Source organism: Ictalurus punctatus, chromosome 1 (genome assembly GCF_001660625.3).
Source record: "Ictalurus punctatus breed USDA103 chromosome 1, Coco_2.0, whole genome shotgun sequence".
Lineage (NCBI taxonomy): Eukaryota > Metazoa > Chordata > Actinopteri > Siluriformes > Ictaluridae > Ictalurus > Ictalurus punctatus.
The window spans coordinates 34,555,764-34,572,074 of record NC_030416.2 but is presented as its reverse complement, the minus strand read 5'-3'; the positions used below and the strand labels follow the sequence as shown (position 1 = coordinate 34,572,074).

At 42.0% G+C, this 16,311-nt stretch overlaps 1 protein-coding gene across 2 annotated transcripts in view; it reads right to left on the bottom strand.

The window, feature by feature from the left end:
• The window catches only part of trpc1 (transient receptor potential cation channel, subfamily C, member 1), a 32,493-nt gene that overhangs the window by 4,283 nt on the left and 11,899 nt on the right, over positions 1 to 16,311 (bottom strand). For both annotated transcript variants that reach the window (XM_017491821.3, XM_017491903.3), the window contains exons 5-9: positions 15,620 to 15,751; positions 13,199 to 13,394; positions 12,092 to 12,428; positions 9,678 to 9,817; positions 5,936 to 6,082 (exon numbers count right to left, since the gene is read on the bottom strand). In XM_017491821.3, coding sequence (XP_017347310.1) covers positions 5,936 to 6,082; positions 9,678 to 9,817; positions 12,092 to 12,428; positions 13,199 to 13,394; positions 15,620 to 15,751 — 952 coding nt within the window. The remainder of the gene's footprint in view (positions 1 to 5,935; positions 6,083 to 9,677; positions 9,818 to 12,091; positions 12,429 to 13,198; positions 13,395 to 15,619; positions 15,752 to 16,311) is intronic.

Genomic DNA, 16,311 nt, shown 5'->3' with positions numbered 1-16,311 from the left:
ACCGTACAGCCATTAGTCATTTCCAGACCCACAATCACAGCAAGTCTCAAGGCAAACATCAGCTCTAATTAAGACTTGTGAAGGCGTTCTCTATTTAAAACTTTTTTTAAAAGGATTCTGGGAGGTTTTTTTTTTTTTTTAAACATAGACTGTAAACTCAGGAAGCATTTTAAGTTCTATTTTTGAGCTGCTGTTTATTAAACTTGGGTATTCCAAAGTATGACTAGGTTCAGCAAATGAGAGTAGAGTCGAAAAAGGAGATATTTTGACGCACGATATGATTAAATCAGCCTCGTTTGGTCAGTCTCTTCCACTGAAGTTCCAGGAAATACATTATAAAGAGATGCTTGGATGTTACAGAACTTGACATCATGTTAAACATGCAACTGCGAAGCTAGAACAGAAAAAAAAAAAAAAAAAAAAAAAAAACACCCCTAAAATACATTTGATAAAACGTTCCTCAGATCCAGTTGAGCACCCCGTGAACTTTCCCCTGCTCGGAAGTTATGTCGAAAGTGGTGTCAGTGTGTCCAAAGCTGTGTGCGCAGGACAAGCATCGAGCCCATATGTAGAAATATGGGTGTGTCTCGGAGTCCATATATGGAAGTCCTGATGTTGAGGGAAGAACGTCGTTGGCTTTCAGACTGTAGTCCGAAACGTCATTGACTTTAGACAACGTCACTGGCTTTCACACGTATTTTCACAGGTTTGCGAACAAGAGCTAAGCGGAAACTATTTCTGACAGAATCTTTTAAAGCTTCACAATTTTCTCAGTGATGTCACTACAACCTTGTTTTCTAATACAGCAGATTTTTTTTTTAGTATCACCCGCTAGATTTCGGCCATCGTCGAGCGGAATAAGCGGTGATTGTTTATCAAATCTCACCACTTTAAGTCATGTGATCGATGGATTCAGTTCAATTTCGATCCCATTATTAGCATTTAGCAGATTCCGTGTGTATGAAGAACTAGCCTCCTTATATTCTCTTAGAGCTGTATCGTAAGCGATTACAGTGAGCCATGCTCTCAGACTCTTCAGAGTGGGTGGAGGACAGTGTTTAGGATTCAGGCTCAAATGAACCGCTTTTCAATTTTCGATTTATTGATTTATTCTCCCGTCACAGGAAAGTCGAGCCGAGTGCAATTCGCGACCGGCTAATCCCTCACGCAGCTGCTCCGCAGCACCGACTTAGCATCAGCGGGTACTAGATGTGACGTATCATAATATCCAGATGGCCGAGCGCACGGGGTCAGAACGGCCTCGCTGACAATAAACGAATCCGGCTATACAAACATCCTACCTTTCACTCTCACGCTAGAGAGACGGCAAACCCTAGGAAATGTCTTACTCAGAGGTGATTCAGAATTTCTTGAATTATCTTAACCAAAATGTTTAGCCAGACAGTCGTGACCGGCCACTGGGGGAGGATGGAAACATGGCGTAACAGCCCTTCCATGGAAAACGTCTGGAAGGCTGCTGAGTCAACACCCAGTGGGGTTCGTTCAGACACCAGATACAGGATGAATACATGATGTAGAGATAATCCTCAACAAAGCTTCTCAGCATCAACAAAACAAACAGATGAAGCAGAAGGAAGAACACCATGGGGCAAAGCCTGTTCAGATTTGACATCCAACTTCTATTCTTTCAAGCTTTTGAGGTGCTTTGCATAATGTAAATTGCACAATGCTTACTTTGTTCCATTTTCTTTTAGTCTAATTAACTTGTTCTGCCTGATTTTAGTTCTGTGTTTTAATCTTCATTTATTAGCCCATCTTCTTGTTTGGTGTGTTTATTAGATTTGATCTTCTCTGACCGTGTTAGGTAAATGTATTCAGGCTTATCCCTGCGTAATTATTTGTTGAGTTGTTAATTCTATTGTACGGCTCTTGTGGTGTTTTTGAAAGCGTTTAATAAATCAGTCCCCGCAGGATTCCGATCGCAGGAACGGAGGCAAAATCAAGCGAACGCTGCGATATTCCGAGGCGCTTGCAATTTTTCTAAATTACAGCAGCTTTTCCGCAGACTCGGGCCGAGACGCGTCACGCGACGTCGTCGCGACCCACGTTCAGCCAAAGTCTCAAGTGACCATGACAAGGCAATGACAAGGTCAGTAGCCCTTTCACAAATTATATATATATATATATATATATATATATATATATATATATATATATATTTTTTTTTTTTTGAGCGATGTGTTTCAGTTTACTACGTCAGGTGGTAAGATTGCAAGAAAACCCTTAAAGTTAGTGATTATTATAATAATGTTTATTTATTTAATAAATAAACACATCAATATGATTTTTAAGCACAAGAATTTAGATGGGTGTCCAAGCAGATGCCTGTTTTGTTTGAAAAGAACCTGACAAGTCAGGTGGTACAACCACTAAGTTAAATGGTGCAACCAGAGAAAACACGGATTTAAACGATTAGATTCAGTACCAAACTGCGGAAGAACTGTAACTGCAGCAGCTTATGTAATTCATATGTTTTTGTGGGTTTAAAAAAAAAAAAAAAAAAATTCAGTCTTTTAGTGAAAAATCATGTTCAAATGGTTTGAAATGTGGCCATGTGTAATCTTTAAATCTTTGAAATAATGTCTGAATTAAAGACTAAAAAAAAGAAAGAAAAGAAAATTTACAACGTCTTACACAATGCAAACAATAAAAAGAGTCATGTTTTTTTTTTTTTTACACATTTTCCATAATGGTACATCATTTTTAAAGTAGAATCTTATTTCATTATTGTATGGTTGCACCACCTGACGTTTTCCGGGTGACATTTTAAACACCTCATCTGTCATTAACCCTGATGTACTCTGAGGGGGTCTGAACGTGGAGACCTGACATGTTACACTACACAGTTTAACAAGGCACATTTAAAAAAAAAAAAAAAAAAAAAATGAATTAAAGGTCAAAAGTAAACGGGGACGCAAACTTATGAGCATGTTAATGAAAAATATTACAGCTCAGCAGCTGTAATATTTAAGTTGTGTAGTGATATTCTGATGAAGTGTAAAAATATTGGTGGAGGCAAAATTTTTGGATGTCTGAGGTCTCACTAAACAAGTATGAGCCGAGAGAAAAACAGAGAAGTCTGTATGTGAGTGAGTGTGAGTGTGTGTGTGAGAGAGAAAGAGGGAAATTCCTTCCATATTTCTGAGCACATTTCCATGCTGTAATGCCAAGCAGTGATGTCACGGCGTGAGCTTGTCTACTCGAACAGAGACAGCACGGTGAAGGGTATTTGTACACTCAAAATAACCGGTATAGCTATAAACACCACCACGTCACTCAGCACACAGTTAACCCGCTGTTTTAAAATAATGCCACATCCAAAAACAGCATGACATTAGCTGTAGTGTGCCTGCGATTTCACATGCTGAGAAAGAGACTTCATGCAACAAATCTGCATGGAATCTGCGGAATACCCAAACGTCTACGTGCTATTTTGTGCGCGACCTTGAAAGACCCACGAAGATCAGACACAGAGCTGGCAGAGAACGAAAGACCAAAGGAAAGAAAAGGGGATCGACTTTGACAGAAGAGACAGAAAGGCAGATTTCTCTAGAATCCGTCTGGTTATCAGGCAGATCCTATGGGCATTACATCATCAAACGCGGAGAAACAAAGATGTGCTTTTTCCTCTGCTTTGCTATTCTGATGGATTGTAATAATCATATGTGAGCTAGCGTAGATTTACATGCGGGAAGATGACTAGCGTTAAGCCGGAATGGAGCAGTCTTAAGCGGAAACACAATCTAAATACAAGCTCGATCATGTCTGTCAGGCGTCTAAATGCTAATAATGTACCTCAGAATCACTCTACATGGCTCTATATGTTAGCATCTGCTTATGTTAGTTAGCTTCCGCTGATTCACTCCACACCTACTATGTGCTAAAGTACAAATAAGGCAGACGCAGGTATCCAAAATGGTGGACGCAGGAACTCTCAATTGGGCCGAGGATCGAATATGAGAACGATTTCCTCTTTACAGTTCCTCTCAAATGCAGTCTATTAGCAAAGACATGTTTGGTGTCTGAATTTTGCTTCTTTAGTTTTGCACCAAAGCTACAAAGCTAATAGCTAAGTCTTTGTGTAAATATCTTTTCCTCAAAACCTCGTCCAGTTCTCAGACTTGTGCTTTAGGACACAGTGGGACGTACTGTCATCTATAAACCGTGAGCTAGACTTCACAGTGTAGCTTCACCTCGTATGAGGGCGGCCATCTTGGATTATCCTTCCATGTTCTTCTATCTGAGTGAATTTCGCAATAATTCCACCCCTTATCCCCTGCCCGTTTGACCAAAATGAGGTTACGTAGCATTACATCGGTGAAAGCAAGATCAGTGAAAAATCGAAAGTCTTCCATTGTTAGCCGCATTAGCTTTGAAGCTAAAATTAATGTAACAAACAGATGAATTAGCTGATTGAATACATTAGTATGTATAATTGTGTAGATTTGGGGGGTTTTCCCCACCAAAACATTTCTTAAAATCTCTTCAATTGTCAAACATTAAGTAGAGAATATATATATATATATATATATATATATATATATATATATATATATATATATATATATATATATATATATATATTAGTCATGTAAGTAGTCAAATATTTGGGGGTGCTCTGTTATAGGAAAATAATCAGTGATGAATCAATAATCAATAATAATGATAATAATAATAATAATAATAATAATAATAATAATAATAATAATAATAATAAACCCAAAGTGTTTTATTCTTCTTATACCACAGAAATTTACAATTGTCTTAATTTATTAAAGAATGACACAACTGTACACTGTTATCCATTTATAATCATGTTTAATGTTTTGGAACGTCTCTGAAACGAGCTCATTTATATTGTACCAGCTATAAACAGACTCCTCTCTCTCTCTCTTGAAGTTAATAAGACGTGTCAAGTCACGTAAACTCTTAACGCTACAGCTTTTTACTCTTACAAAGTGCCGACACTGGAGACTCCTTCCACAAAAAAAAAAAAAAAAGAAAAACCACAATAACTATATCAATGATTACACGCATTTCTTATACGCTTACGTGTAGGATTTGCCATACAAGTCCCTGTATAAGTTGTTACTATAGAAACGAGTGAATTAATATACAGTAAACCTGCGATTTGCAGCTGCCGATATAGAAAATTAAATCAGGACCTTCTGACCAATCAGAACGGAGAATTCGACAGTGCTGTTGTAGTAATATTGTGAAGGTTTTTTGTTAAAAACGTTAAATGGCTAAGTGGAACGGGAAACCATAGGAGCCGTAGATTTCTCTTTTAACGATCTAATCTACAGAGCATCTGACCACACATTAAACGCTGTACACTGTGTACAGTATTTCCACTGCTTCGTTTCTAACTACAGTGGAATACCAAGCTTTTAAAGGGAAATGTCTTTGCTGGAATAGATGGATCTAAAAGCTAAAGGAGACCTACGATCACTGTAAATCTTTGTGTAGCTCGTATAGGCTTTCAAAAGTGAGCGCATGCCCGTTAAGGATTTATCAGCGCTGCTTGAGAGCGTTTTGTTAAAATCTCATTCTACAAGGGACGCAAAAAGGAATGTCAAAATAAAAGTACTGTAAAGGTTGCGATTTCAAGACAAATTAGAGCAGTGCTCATCACATGGGGAAAGGAGTTGTGACATTAATTGTTAGAGGTTTAACCTACGTGATATATTTGCGTGATGCTTATTTACAGGATTCAACAACAGACTCTTTGGGGTAATCACACGAACTCGACAGATGCAGAGGATAGAGATTAGATTAGACTATTTCCAAGTGTGTGGTGATGAGGTGTACATAAACACAGCTGGTAGCGGGTGTCTGTGCACAGAGCCGTGAGAGTGTGTGTGTGTGTGTGTGTGTACCTGTGTATACGGTACACAGCGCTGCTGGTGTTTACCTGTAGAGGGCCGAGGATGGAGCTGGTGGTGTACATGAAGAAGAGACGCAGGTAGCTCAGCACGTTAGCGAAGGCGAAAAGTCCCTCGGCCACCAGGATGGGGTGAGAGGCGTCCCAGTCTTTCCGGTCAACATTCCCGTTCTTAAACTAAATCAACACACACACACATTTTTGGAAAACTAGAATAATCAGCCGTGAGCTTTTCTGTATCTGAGATGTACAGTATATAACAGTAAGGATGTGACGTCTGTGGGATTTGTATCTCAAGTGCAGAGCAAGCTGAGGAGAAAAGAAGGCATTACCACAGATGTGATTGAGCGCTTTGCCTATAGTTATGGCTCTGAATCCCTTTGCCTATAGTTATTTTTGGAATTAGTCTCCAGAGCTAGTGCTTTATCAAAAAGTCAAAAATGAAAAGGTGTCATTTTTGTCATAAGACTTTATGACTTTAGGGACTTTGAGGTTTATCTGCAATTTACAAAAAAAAAATTCTCGTTAGCGTCAAAGGCTGCCGATAACAAACTAAGTTGTTTCATAGACAACATTTAAATGGAATTAAAGCTGAAAACTGCATTTTCAGGGGCCAAGCATCCAGACTCTCTGAGCCGCACATTCACAGACGCGCTACATCTGTCGCATAAGCAGTAACTATAGGCAAAGCCGTAACTATAGGCAAAGGGAGTCAAGACTGATTTGTAGTTTCATGCATTTGCCAGTCTGTTATGGGAGAATGGTTTCAAATATCAGAGTTCCTTTGATATGTTTTGTTCAGACGGGTCTCAAGATGATGTCAGGAGAACGTGGTGAAGATTGGACATAATTTGGAGGAGGAGTAGCAAAAAAAGCAGTTAGACGGAAGCATTTTTAGCATGTTATTGTAACTTTTGACCAGTAGGTGGTGCTGGCACGAAATTTGTTGCATAGCCTCAGGTCACGGTCCTGAGTATGCCTACCAAGTTTTTGGTCAGTGTGCAAAATCTGAGATACAGCCTCACTTCCTGTTTTGTGGCTTTGCCGTCAGATTCGTTGGGCCATTACGGGCAAAGCGTTTGGAATATTCAACATGCTTTTGAGAATTTCTGTGAAGCTTACTCAGAAGATGGTGTATGTCCGATTTGCTCATGAGAGCTTTTGACAAAATCCAAGATAGCGGAAAATCTAATTGGGTAGAAATCGACGTCATAGCGCATTGAACTCGCCTCGGCCCAAGAAATCCAGTGACGCCTGGCTTTTAAACTTTGGACACACGGTTAAAAAGTTACGACCGTAAACATGCTTCCAAATTAGGCCCAAATTTGACCTAATGGTGGTGTTAGAGAGACGACAGCACTTGGCCCAAATTTGGTCAGAATGTTCCTTACACCCTCCCCAACCAATGTGCCAGATTTCACACTTTCACAACTTTTTACCAGACGGTTCTATGGGCTGCCATAGACACCCTACCAGAAGAAGAATAATAAGAAAAAGTAGAATAACAATAGGGTGCCTGTGCAACTTGGGTGCTTTTCCCTCGACCTATAGATGGTTAAAATGTACAACATGTCCCTCTTTAATAAACAAAAAACTATAACCACTGGCAAAATCCCTCCTTTTATGCCTATAAACAAGGTGTTACTCATCTGCACATACAGGAATAAAACACTTCAGAAGGTGCTGTTATATGAAATTATAAAAAGCAACTACAGGGTAACGCCACCTCATCACACCGTTGATTATTTTCGCATACCAGCATGACACAAAGGGTTTTATTCCTGTACATACTGTAAACACAGCTATTTTGGATGTGTAGATCTCCAGCAGCAACTGAACCCATTCAGGAAAAGACACACATTTATCTGCACTTTCTCAGTGAAAAAACATGTGGAAGCAGGCGCACACCAGCAGATTCGGTGTGAGACTTACCGACGCTATATTACATGCCAAAGCTACACTTCAGAGGTTTGTGGGTAATGTGCAGAGGATTAAAAGTTTCAGTCAGAGCAGCCACTCTTACACTAAAGCTTAATCCACTATTCCAGGTTCCATATGTCTGCGAGAGCAGAGAGGGAAAATCATTTCAATGGTTACAGCCCCCTCTGAAACTATTGGAACAGCAAGGCCAATTCTATTCTTTTGTTTCGTTATACGCTGAAGACAGTTGAGTTTGAGATCAGAAGATGAATATAAGACGATAGAACAGAATTTCAGCTTTCATTTCCTCATATTTACTTCTAGAGGTGTTAAACAACTAACAACACGGCACCTTTTGTTTGAACCCACCCGTTTTTTTTTTTTCCCAAGTAAAAATATTAGAGCGACTGAGGGGCTTCACCGAAGTGATGGAAAGGCCAAAGTGTGGAGAAGGAAAAGATCTGCTCATGATCCAAAACAGAGAAGCTCATCTGTGAAACATGGTGGAGGTAGTGTCATGGCTTGGGGTTGCATAGCTGCTTCTGGAACAGGTTCACTAATCTTTATTGATGATGGAACTCATGATGGTAGCAGCAGAATGAATTCAGAAGTTGCACCTACTGTGTCCAGTAAGGGCTCTCTGTACTTACATCCACTGCTCTGGCCAGTGGCGTAAGCCGGAGCAATTGCTGGTCTGCTTTGGAGGCGACAGTAGAGGTGATGCTCTGTCTAAGCAGCGCATCTCTAAGTGGATAGTGGAAGCAATCTCTATCGTTTATGATTCGCGTGGTCTCACTGTGCCTCTGGGCATAAGGGTTCTTCCCCGGGCCAGTCCTGATCAAGTTTTTCTATGTCCCCAGTAATCACTTCAAGCAGCTCTTTATACGCTTGAGTTTTTGGTGGAATGGCTCCCCCTTTCTGGCTGCTGGGAGTCAGAGAGGGTGGGTTGGCTTCCCATAGCGGAAGGAGGAGTTGCGACGCGAGCTCCAAAATCCAGAAGACAGAGCGAGAGATAGACCAGCGCTCGTCTCCGGCTCCTCTTCCAGATTCATACGGGATTCCCAGGACCCAGATCCGCGAGGCTCTGAAACCCAACTCCCTTCGGCCGAGAAGAGAGCGAGCCACAAACGGAGCTGTCTGATTGTAAAGCACTCACAATGCACGGTCAGCCCCCTCAAGGGCTGCTATGGCATGCTCCACCCCCAGACACTTCACACAAAAAGTATGTCGTCCAACCCCCTAAAAAAAACGAGAGTAAGGCATGAAAAACTTCCTGAATTTTCTCTCAAACTTTTCTTTTTTTTTTTAAAGGGACAGAAAAGTAAAGAGAATTTTTTTTTTAAATAGAGAGGAATTGAAGAGTCTTTTTGCGAGCGTTCACACAAACAACCGACTTGCAGTCTCACTGAATATAATAAGGCTGACGGCACGGTTCACAGGTGCCGTTTTTATAGTCACGTGATGTGCGAAACTGACACGTTACCTGACAACAGCGGGCCTATAAACAGCCGTGATTTCACACAGACTTCAGATACTGGTCTCGCGCGAGGCCGCTTCCCACAGCGTGAAGCTCACGCAACGTAACACCTCCTTACGAACAGGGTTACATGCATAACCCAGACGTTTTCCCCCTGAAGCTCCTGACCTGTATCTACACGACTACATAAATTCCACTTCTTACACACGATTGACTGACTGGTTAACTGCACGAGTGTGTTAGTGTATAGTGTCTGTGCGCTGTTCAGAGATCCCTTGGTGTGGTGTGTTAAGATCTAAAAGAGCTCCCTACTAGCATTTTCTCATTGTTAGTGCCGTTAGCGTTTGAGGACGAGTGTCTCCTTTAATATCGAACCTTGCTGTGAGCCACAACTTTAAGCGCAAAGGTGGCCAGGTACAGAGAGTTCATGACAAAACTCAGATGGTTCCTCGACTCCTCCAGGAAGTCCTCCAGGCCCTCGTACCACAGACGCTTTACATCTGACCACACCATTCCTGCAGAGAGAGGGGAGAAGGGGAGAGGCAGAGAGAGAGAGAGAGAGAGAGAGAGAGAGAGAGAGAGAGAGAGAGAGAGAGAGAGAGAGAGAGAGAGGAATTCTCCATCAGCACACACAAACACACACCCCTACAACTCTGGAGATTAAGACGTAAAGAATTCCTGATATTCCTTTGCAGACCTTCCTTAAAAAAATAGGGCAAGCGGATATAGATAAGGATGCGCTCTGATCCTTGCTCAGTTTGGTAAAATGTATATGTTTAAAACCTCTGTCTGACATTCATTTTAATGACCCGGATTACACAAACGTGTACCTAAATACCCCAACGCGTCTACCTTCTTTATTAAAGGAGCAATCTGTAGTTTTAAGAGCCCTCTGCTGCCTGAGAGGGAAATTGCAATTGCACTTAAAACGTACACACAATGCTCCTCTGGAATATGGCGACGTAATAAAGCCTGAACATTCTTTACGTATCCAGCATCCTCTGCATATCTGACCCCTTTCCAACAGCGCCTACATGACGTTGAGATCCATCTTCTCACACCGAGAGACTCGTACACGACTATTACAAAAGGTGCAAACGTTCACTGATGCTCAAGAAGGCAACACGATACATTAAGAGCCAGGGGGTGTGTAAACTTTTGAACTTTTGTGTCATTATTTTGTTTAAAGCTCTCATTTTTGATTTGCTGCCCAAACCCAGACTATAGTCTGTTTGATCAGATATAATAGCTGCTTTAAGTACTACGGTGCATGTCATCCTCATGGACTGCACCAGATGTGTCGGTTCTTGCTGTGAGATGTTACCCCACTCTTCCACTGAGGCATTTGTAAGTTCTCCATCACGTCTGGAGGGGGACACACGGTTACATGTAATTTTCCACTGCAAGGACGATCAGCTGTCCTTCCTGTAGCACCGTCTTAGGCGTCTTACGTTACAGACACTGCAGTTTATTGCCACATCTGCAGTCCTCATGCCTCCCTGCAGCAGGCCTTCGGCACCCTAGGCATCTTTCTTCTGGTGAGTCAGTAGAACGGTCTCTTTAGTGTCCTAACTTATCGTACCTCTGACCTCAATCGTCTCCCGCCCGTAAACTGTCCGTGTCTTAAGGACGGGTCCGCAGCCGCATGCGCAATAATCGTTCATGGTTCAAAGAACAAGCGAGAAAAACATCGTTCAAACCCTTCCCGATACGCATCTGTAAAACGTATTTGGATTTGACAAAATTCTCTTTAAAATACATTTGAAATACAAAAATTTACAATACAAAATTTAAAATACAAAGGGGCGTTTTCATTTTTTCGCTGAGTTTACATGTAAAAGTGTGAGTTATGAAGCAACACTTTACAGCAAACGATTGATATTCTGCCGTTATTTCCTAAACGGGTTCTGACCTGACCTGAATGTGACGTACTGCGTCTCATAAAACGTCTCTGAAATGTTAGAAGAAAGCTGTGCTCTGTCCTGTGTTTATGGTAACTATTCCTGTGTGTGTGTGTGTGTGTGTGTGTGTGTGTGTGTGTGTGTGTGTGTGTGTGTGTGTGTGCATATGGGAAACGATTCTGCTTTATAAAGCAGTCCGGCATCTCTACGCTGTTCTGCTTAACTTAACGAAATTTACTGGATTCAACACACACACACACACACACACACACCCACACACACACTTTCCATCCCACACAATATGAGCTTCTGTTTGTGAGCTCTAAATAAATCACACTAAGGCAAATCGCACAGTGGAGCTGCGTTCATAGCATTAAGAACTTCCAGTCTGTTCACACACATCTGCATCCAGGAGCACACTGAGTACAGGTACGCACACACACACACACACACACACACACACTCTCAAACACAATGATCTTCCTAAATCTAATGAATCTTCTCCTCGTTTCTATTCGATTTCCCAGAGACTGTGATGTTTTTATTCCAGCTCCTTGTGCATTCTTATATATATTATTATGTAGTTTGTTCACAAGATAGTTTAATGACTCACATCAGGTGAACATTACTTACACAACACTCACTCACAACACCGCCGTCCTTTAATACCTCATCTATTCATTCGTCTTCGGTAAGCACTTTCTCCTGTATTAGCCTGTATTTATAAATATCTATTACGCAGTACATGTGTGCAATTTCAATACAACGACCCAATCGTGCTTTATCCCAATTATAATCAAATGTTCTTTATAAATAGTTCTGACACGGTGATGCTGGAATACCTTGGGTAAACCACACTGGGCATGATGACCCAGATACAGGACTCACCTATGATCCAGAGGATGAGCAGGTAGTCGATCAACTCCAGCGCCGGGCCCACGGTGTCCTTGGTGTCCTTGTTGTAGACCAGTGAGTAGAGGTTGAGCAGGAGGAGGAAGGTGAGGTAAGAGGCGCTGTGGATGATGAACTTCACGAAGGGCGTGTGGATGATGTGTCCGACGCGCGAGCGCGGCCCGAGCAGGTAGCACACCGAGAGCAGCGGCCACAGCAGAACCACGCTCAGCACCATCAGCAGCTTCAGACCCGTGTGTTTACGCCGGTAGCTCGCCATGTCACCGAACCACACCGTGTTCAGGAACTGCTGACAGTTAGACTGCGCCACGAACTGAACCGAAATAAACAAAACGACAAAGATACACACGCATACATGCTTTCTTTGGTCTGAATTTTATCCAGTGAATACGTCATGTTTTCCACATCTTTCTTTCAAAGGTCCTGAATTGAAATATATGCAAAACGATATTTTTTTTTTTACAGCTCGTTTCCTTTTGGAAAATCTTTTAGTACTGTTCCAGTCCTATAAAAAAAAAGAAAAGAAAAAAAAAAAGTTAAAGGTGCAGTTGTAATGTTTAAGTAAAAAAATAAAAAAAATACACTAAACATGAGTTTGAATAACAGTAGAAATATAATAGCCGCTAGTTAAAATAAAAATACCGTAGTTTCCTGTTTGATCTCACATGTTTCTAGATGTGTAACAATCATACGGTTTCAGAAATGCTCTAAAAAGTCATTTGTCATGTTCATTTCAGGCTTCTGTTGACGTTTTTCTGGCCCAGAAATAAGCTCCGCCCCTAGCCAGAACAGCGCTTTGCAGATCTGCCCACTTTCCCTTGAAAGGCGACTCCGGATGTGGGGTCAGCTGGACATGAGGCGAAGTCGGGTAGTGTTTTTATTACAGTTGCAATTCAAGCAGCAGAGGGCTGTAAAATGACTAACTGCTCCTTTAATGATTAAAAGTGTATGAGCATGTGACTGACTACACAACAGAAAGTGAACTACCACGAGCTAAGCAATAAACGTAAGCTAGGATCAGACATAAGCAGTAATTAGCATAAGCACTGTATGTCTATCTCCCGGTCACCTGTGCCTCCTTACCTCTTTCTGGTTGTATCTGATGGCGAGTTTGAGTCGGCTGAGGTTCATGCGCTCCTCCATTAGTCCTCTCTTATTCACGTGATCCTCGTTGCTCGTGTGGTTCAGGATGACTTCAAGCTCACGTGAGTTTCGCGCCTGGGCTAACAGGTCTTTAGCGAACATCTTGCACTGCTTGGCTAGTTCTTCATAATCAGTCCTGCGGCCGGAACAAAAGGAAGAGTAATGTCCTAAATTGTATGAAATGCTGCTTAGTGCTGGTTTGTCTAGCCAAGTCTTGCTGGTTACCTGCTTGTAACTAGCATGCATGGTGGCCTGCTGGTTTTTGTTTCAGCAGTGCAGTGATTTGAGAATGTTTCTTTCTTTTCCCCATTCATGCCATGCGGACACGACTGTAGACTCTTTGGCGTTCAGGCTAAAATGACTATGACGGCTCGTTGAAAAAATACAGCTGCATTTCAGGGCCGAAGAATTTAGCTACATGCTGTCCATCAGTGTTAACGGGAACTGGCCTGGAATTACCTCAAGATATTAGTAAGATCTAACATCTGATTTCTTCTGCTGTTTAACAGGGTAGAGATTCTGACCGGGTCTCAGCGTTAGACACGTGAAGACGATCAGTTATTCAGTGTGATGAAGTATGAAGGTGAATGTGATGTAGAGGTAACTGATAGGATGACAGGATATCCTCATCATAATAATCGATTCCATAACTGCAATAATCACTTCAATTTCTCTCTGTCTGTCTGTCTCTCTCTCTGTCTGTCTGTCCGTCTCTCGCTCTCTGTCTGTCTGTCTCTCTTTGTCTGTCTTTTTCTCTCTCTCTGTCTGTCTGTCCCTCTCTCTCTCTCTGTCTGTCTGTCTCTCTGTGTCTTTTTCTCTCTCTCTGTCTGTCTGTCTCTCGCTCTCTGTCTGTCTCTCTCTGTCTGTCTGTCTGTCGCACTCTGTCTGTCTTTTTCTCTCTCTCTGTCTGTCCCTCTCTCTCTCTGTCTCTCTCTCTCTGTCTGCCTGTCTGTCTCTCGCACTCTGTCTGTCTCTCTTTGTCTGTCTTTTTCTCTCTCTCTGTCTGTCTGTCTCTCGCTCTCTGTCTGTCTGTCTGAGTGTCTCTCGCTCTCTGTCTGTCTCTCTTTGTCTGTCTTTTTATCTCTCTCTGTCTGTCTGTCTGTCTCTCTTTGTCTGTCTTTCTCTGTCTGTCTGTCTCTCTCTGTCTGTCTCGATTTGTCTCTCTCCTGTGTTGGACAAATTTCTTGCTTCTTGTTAAATGGCTTTTTCCCCTCCAATAAACCACTGTTAGAGTGTTTTGTCTTATTAACTTTAAGACAGAGAAAAAAAAAAAAGACTGGTAAGGAAATGACTTTTTGTCACGGCCCTTTTATAGATTCTTAGTTTCTCTCGCGGTTCCCATGGCAACAAATATCCTACGTTTTGTGCTTGCTCTGGTTTTTATTCTTCTCCTGTATTTCACCCCTGGACATGTCATTGGTTGGTTATCCCATTGTGTTCACCTGTTCTGTGTTAGTTCTTCATTAGTTTGCCCATTTACACCCTGCTGTGTCTGAGTGTCAGACCACTTTACGTCAGCGAGTCCGAGCCGTAGTTCCCTTTATTTCCAACCCGCATTTCCCAAATGCCTTGTTTCCTCTTTTTTTTTTTCTTGACTCTTGCCTGTTCTCCAGATTATGATCATATGTATATTATACCAGTTGCTTAACTGTGGACTAACCCACTTGCGTCTTGTCTTGCTTCATCATCAACTTGCAGTTTACAATAAATGATCAATCTTAATATCTTACTTTAGAGTTTATGTGCGCTCTCTCTCTCGCTTGAGAACACGGTGACGTTTTTCTCGTCTCCTCGACGACCCATATCACAGGAACGTGTGTTTCTCTCCTAGTTTCTCTTATCTCGCACCGATCCAGGACGTACCAACTGCCCACCATTTTACCTTGAATGTTGAGCATACTGTTGCTGAGGCACATCCATCCATCCATTTTCTATACCACTTATCCTACAGGGTCACGGGGAACCTGGAGCCTATCCCAGGGAGCATGGGGCACAAGGCGGGGTACACCCTGGACGGGGTGCCAATCCATCGCAGGGCAAACAAACACATACACACTCACACACCCATTCATACACTACGGACACTTTGGACATCAGCCTACAGTGCATGTCTTTGGACTGGAGGAGGAAACTGGAGTACCGGAGTTAACCCCCGTGGCACAGAGAGAACGTGCAAACCCCGCACACACAGGGCAGCGGCGGGAATCGAACCCCCGACCCTGGAGGTGTGAGGTCTTTTTGAATAAACTGAGAGACTTTGCTATCTGACCTTGTGTGTGTGTGTCTTATGGCAACTCTCCCGAGCACTCAATATAGGATATAGCAGTGTCGGTGTCTCTCTCTCTCTCTCCCTCTGTGTACCTGAACTCCACCTCGACCAGGCTGAGCTCCTTGAGGTCAGCGCTGAGCTCGAACGCTCTGAGAATAGGGTCCTCCTCCGTCAGCATGATGAGCGACGGACTCGCCAGGCAGCGATAGATGTCCAGCCGAAACCTGCAGGAAACAAATACAGAGAGAGAGAGAGAGAGAGAGAGAGAGAGAGAGAGAGTCTCAGACAGACCTTCAGACTCATTGATCAATCTAATTACAGATTCACAGTGATGAGTAGTTAGCTTTAAAATCAGTCTCAAAAAACCCCCAGAGGGTTTAGATAGAGGTTACAAAAACATTTGACTCATCATGATGCAAAGAATTTTAGCTGAAACCACTGCAATGTTTTGACCCTTATGTCGAATTATTCATTCAATTGATGCAATCGATGAATTGGCGAAATGGCAATTGTGTAAAAAAGTTTCGCACTGTCTTTCGCACTGATGTTTGTAGGTAAACGAGACCTCTTAGCTGTACTCACGATGTTCTGAACTTTATTTCATTCGTCATTCTGTTCAGGTCATATCAACATATTTAAATGTTTCATTACAAGTGGAAAAATACTCAAATGACTTTTGCATCTGTTTCGATGTTTTGAATTTCCCCTACTGGGGATCAATAAAGGTACATCTTAATCTTATCCGTAAAGGTTATTTTAATCAATGTGTATTTTCGGATATATT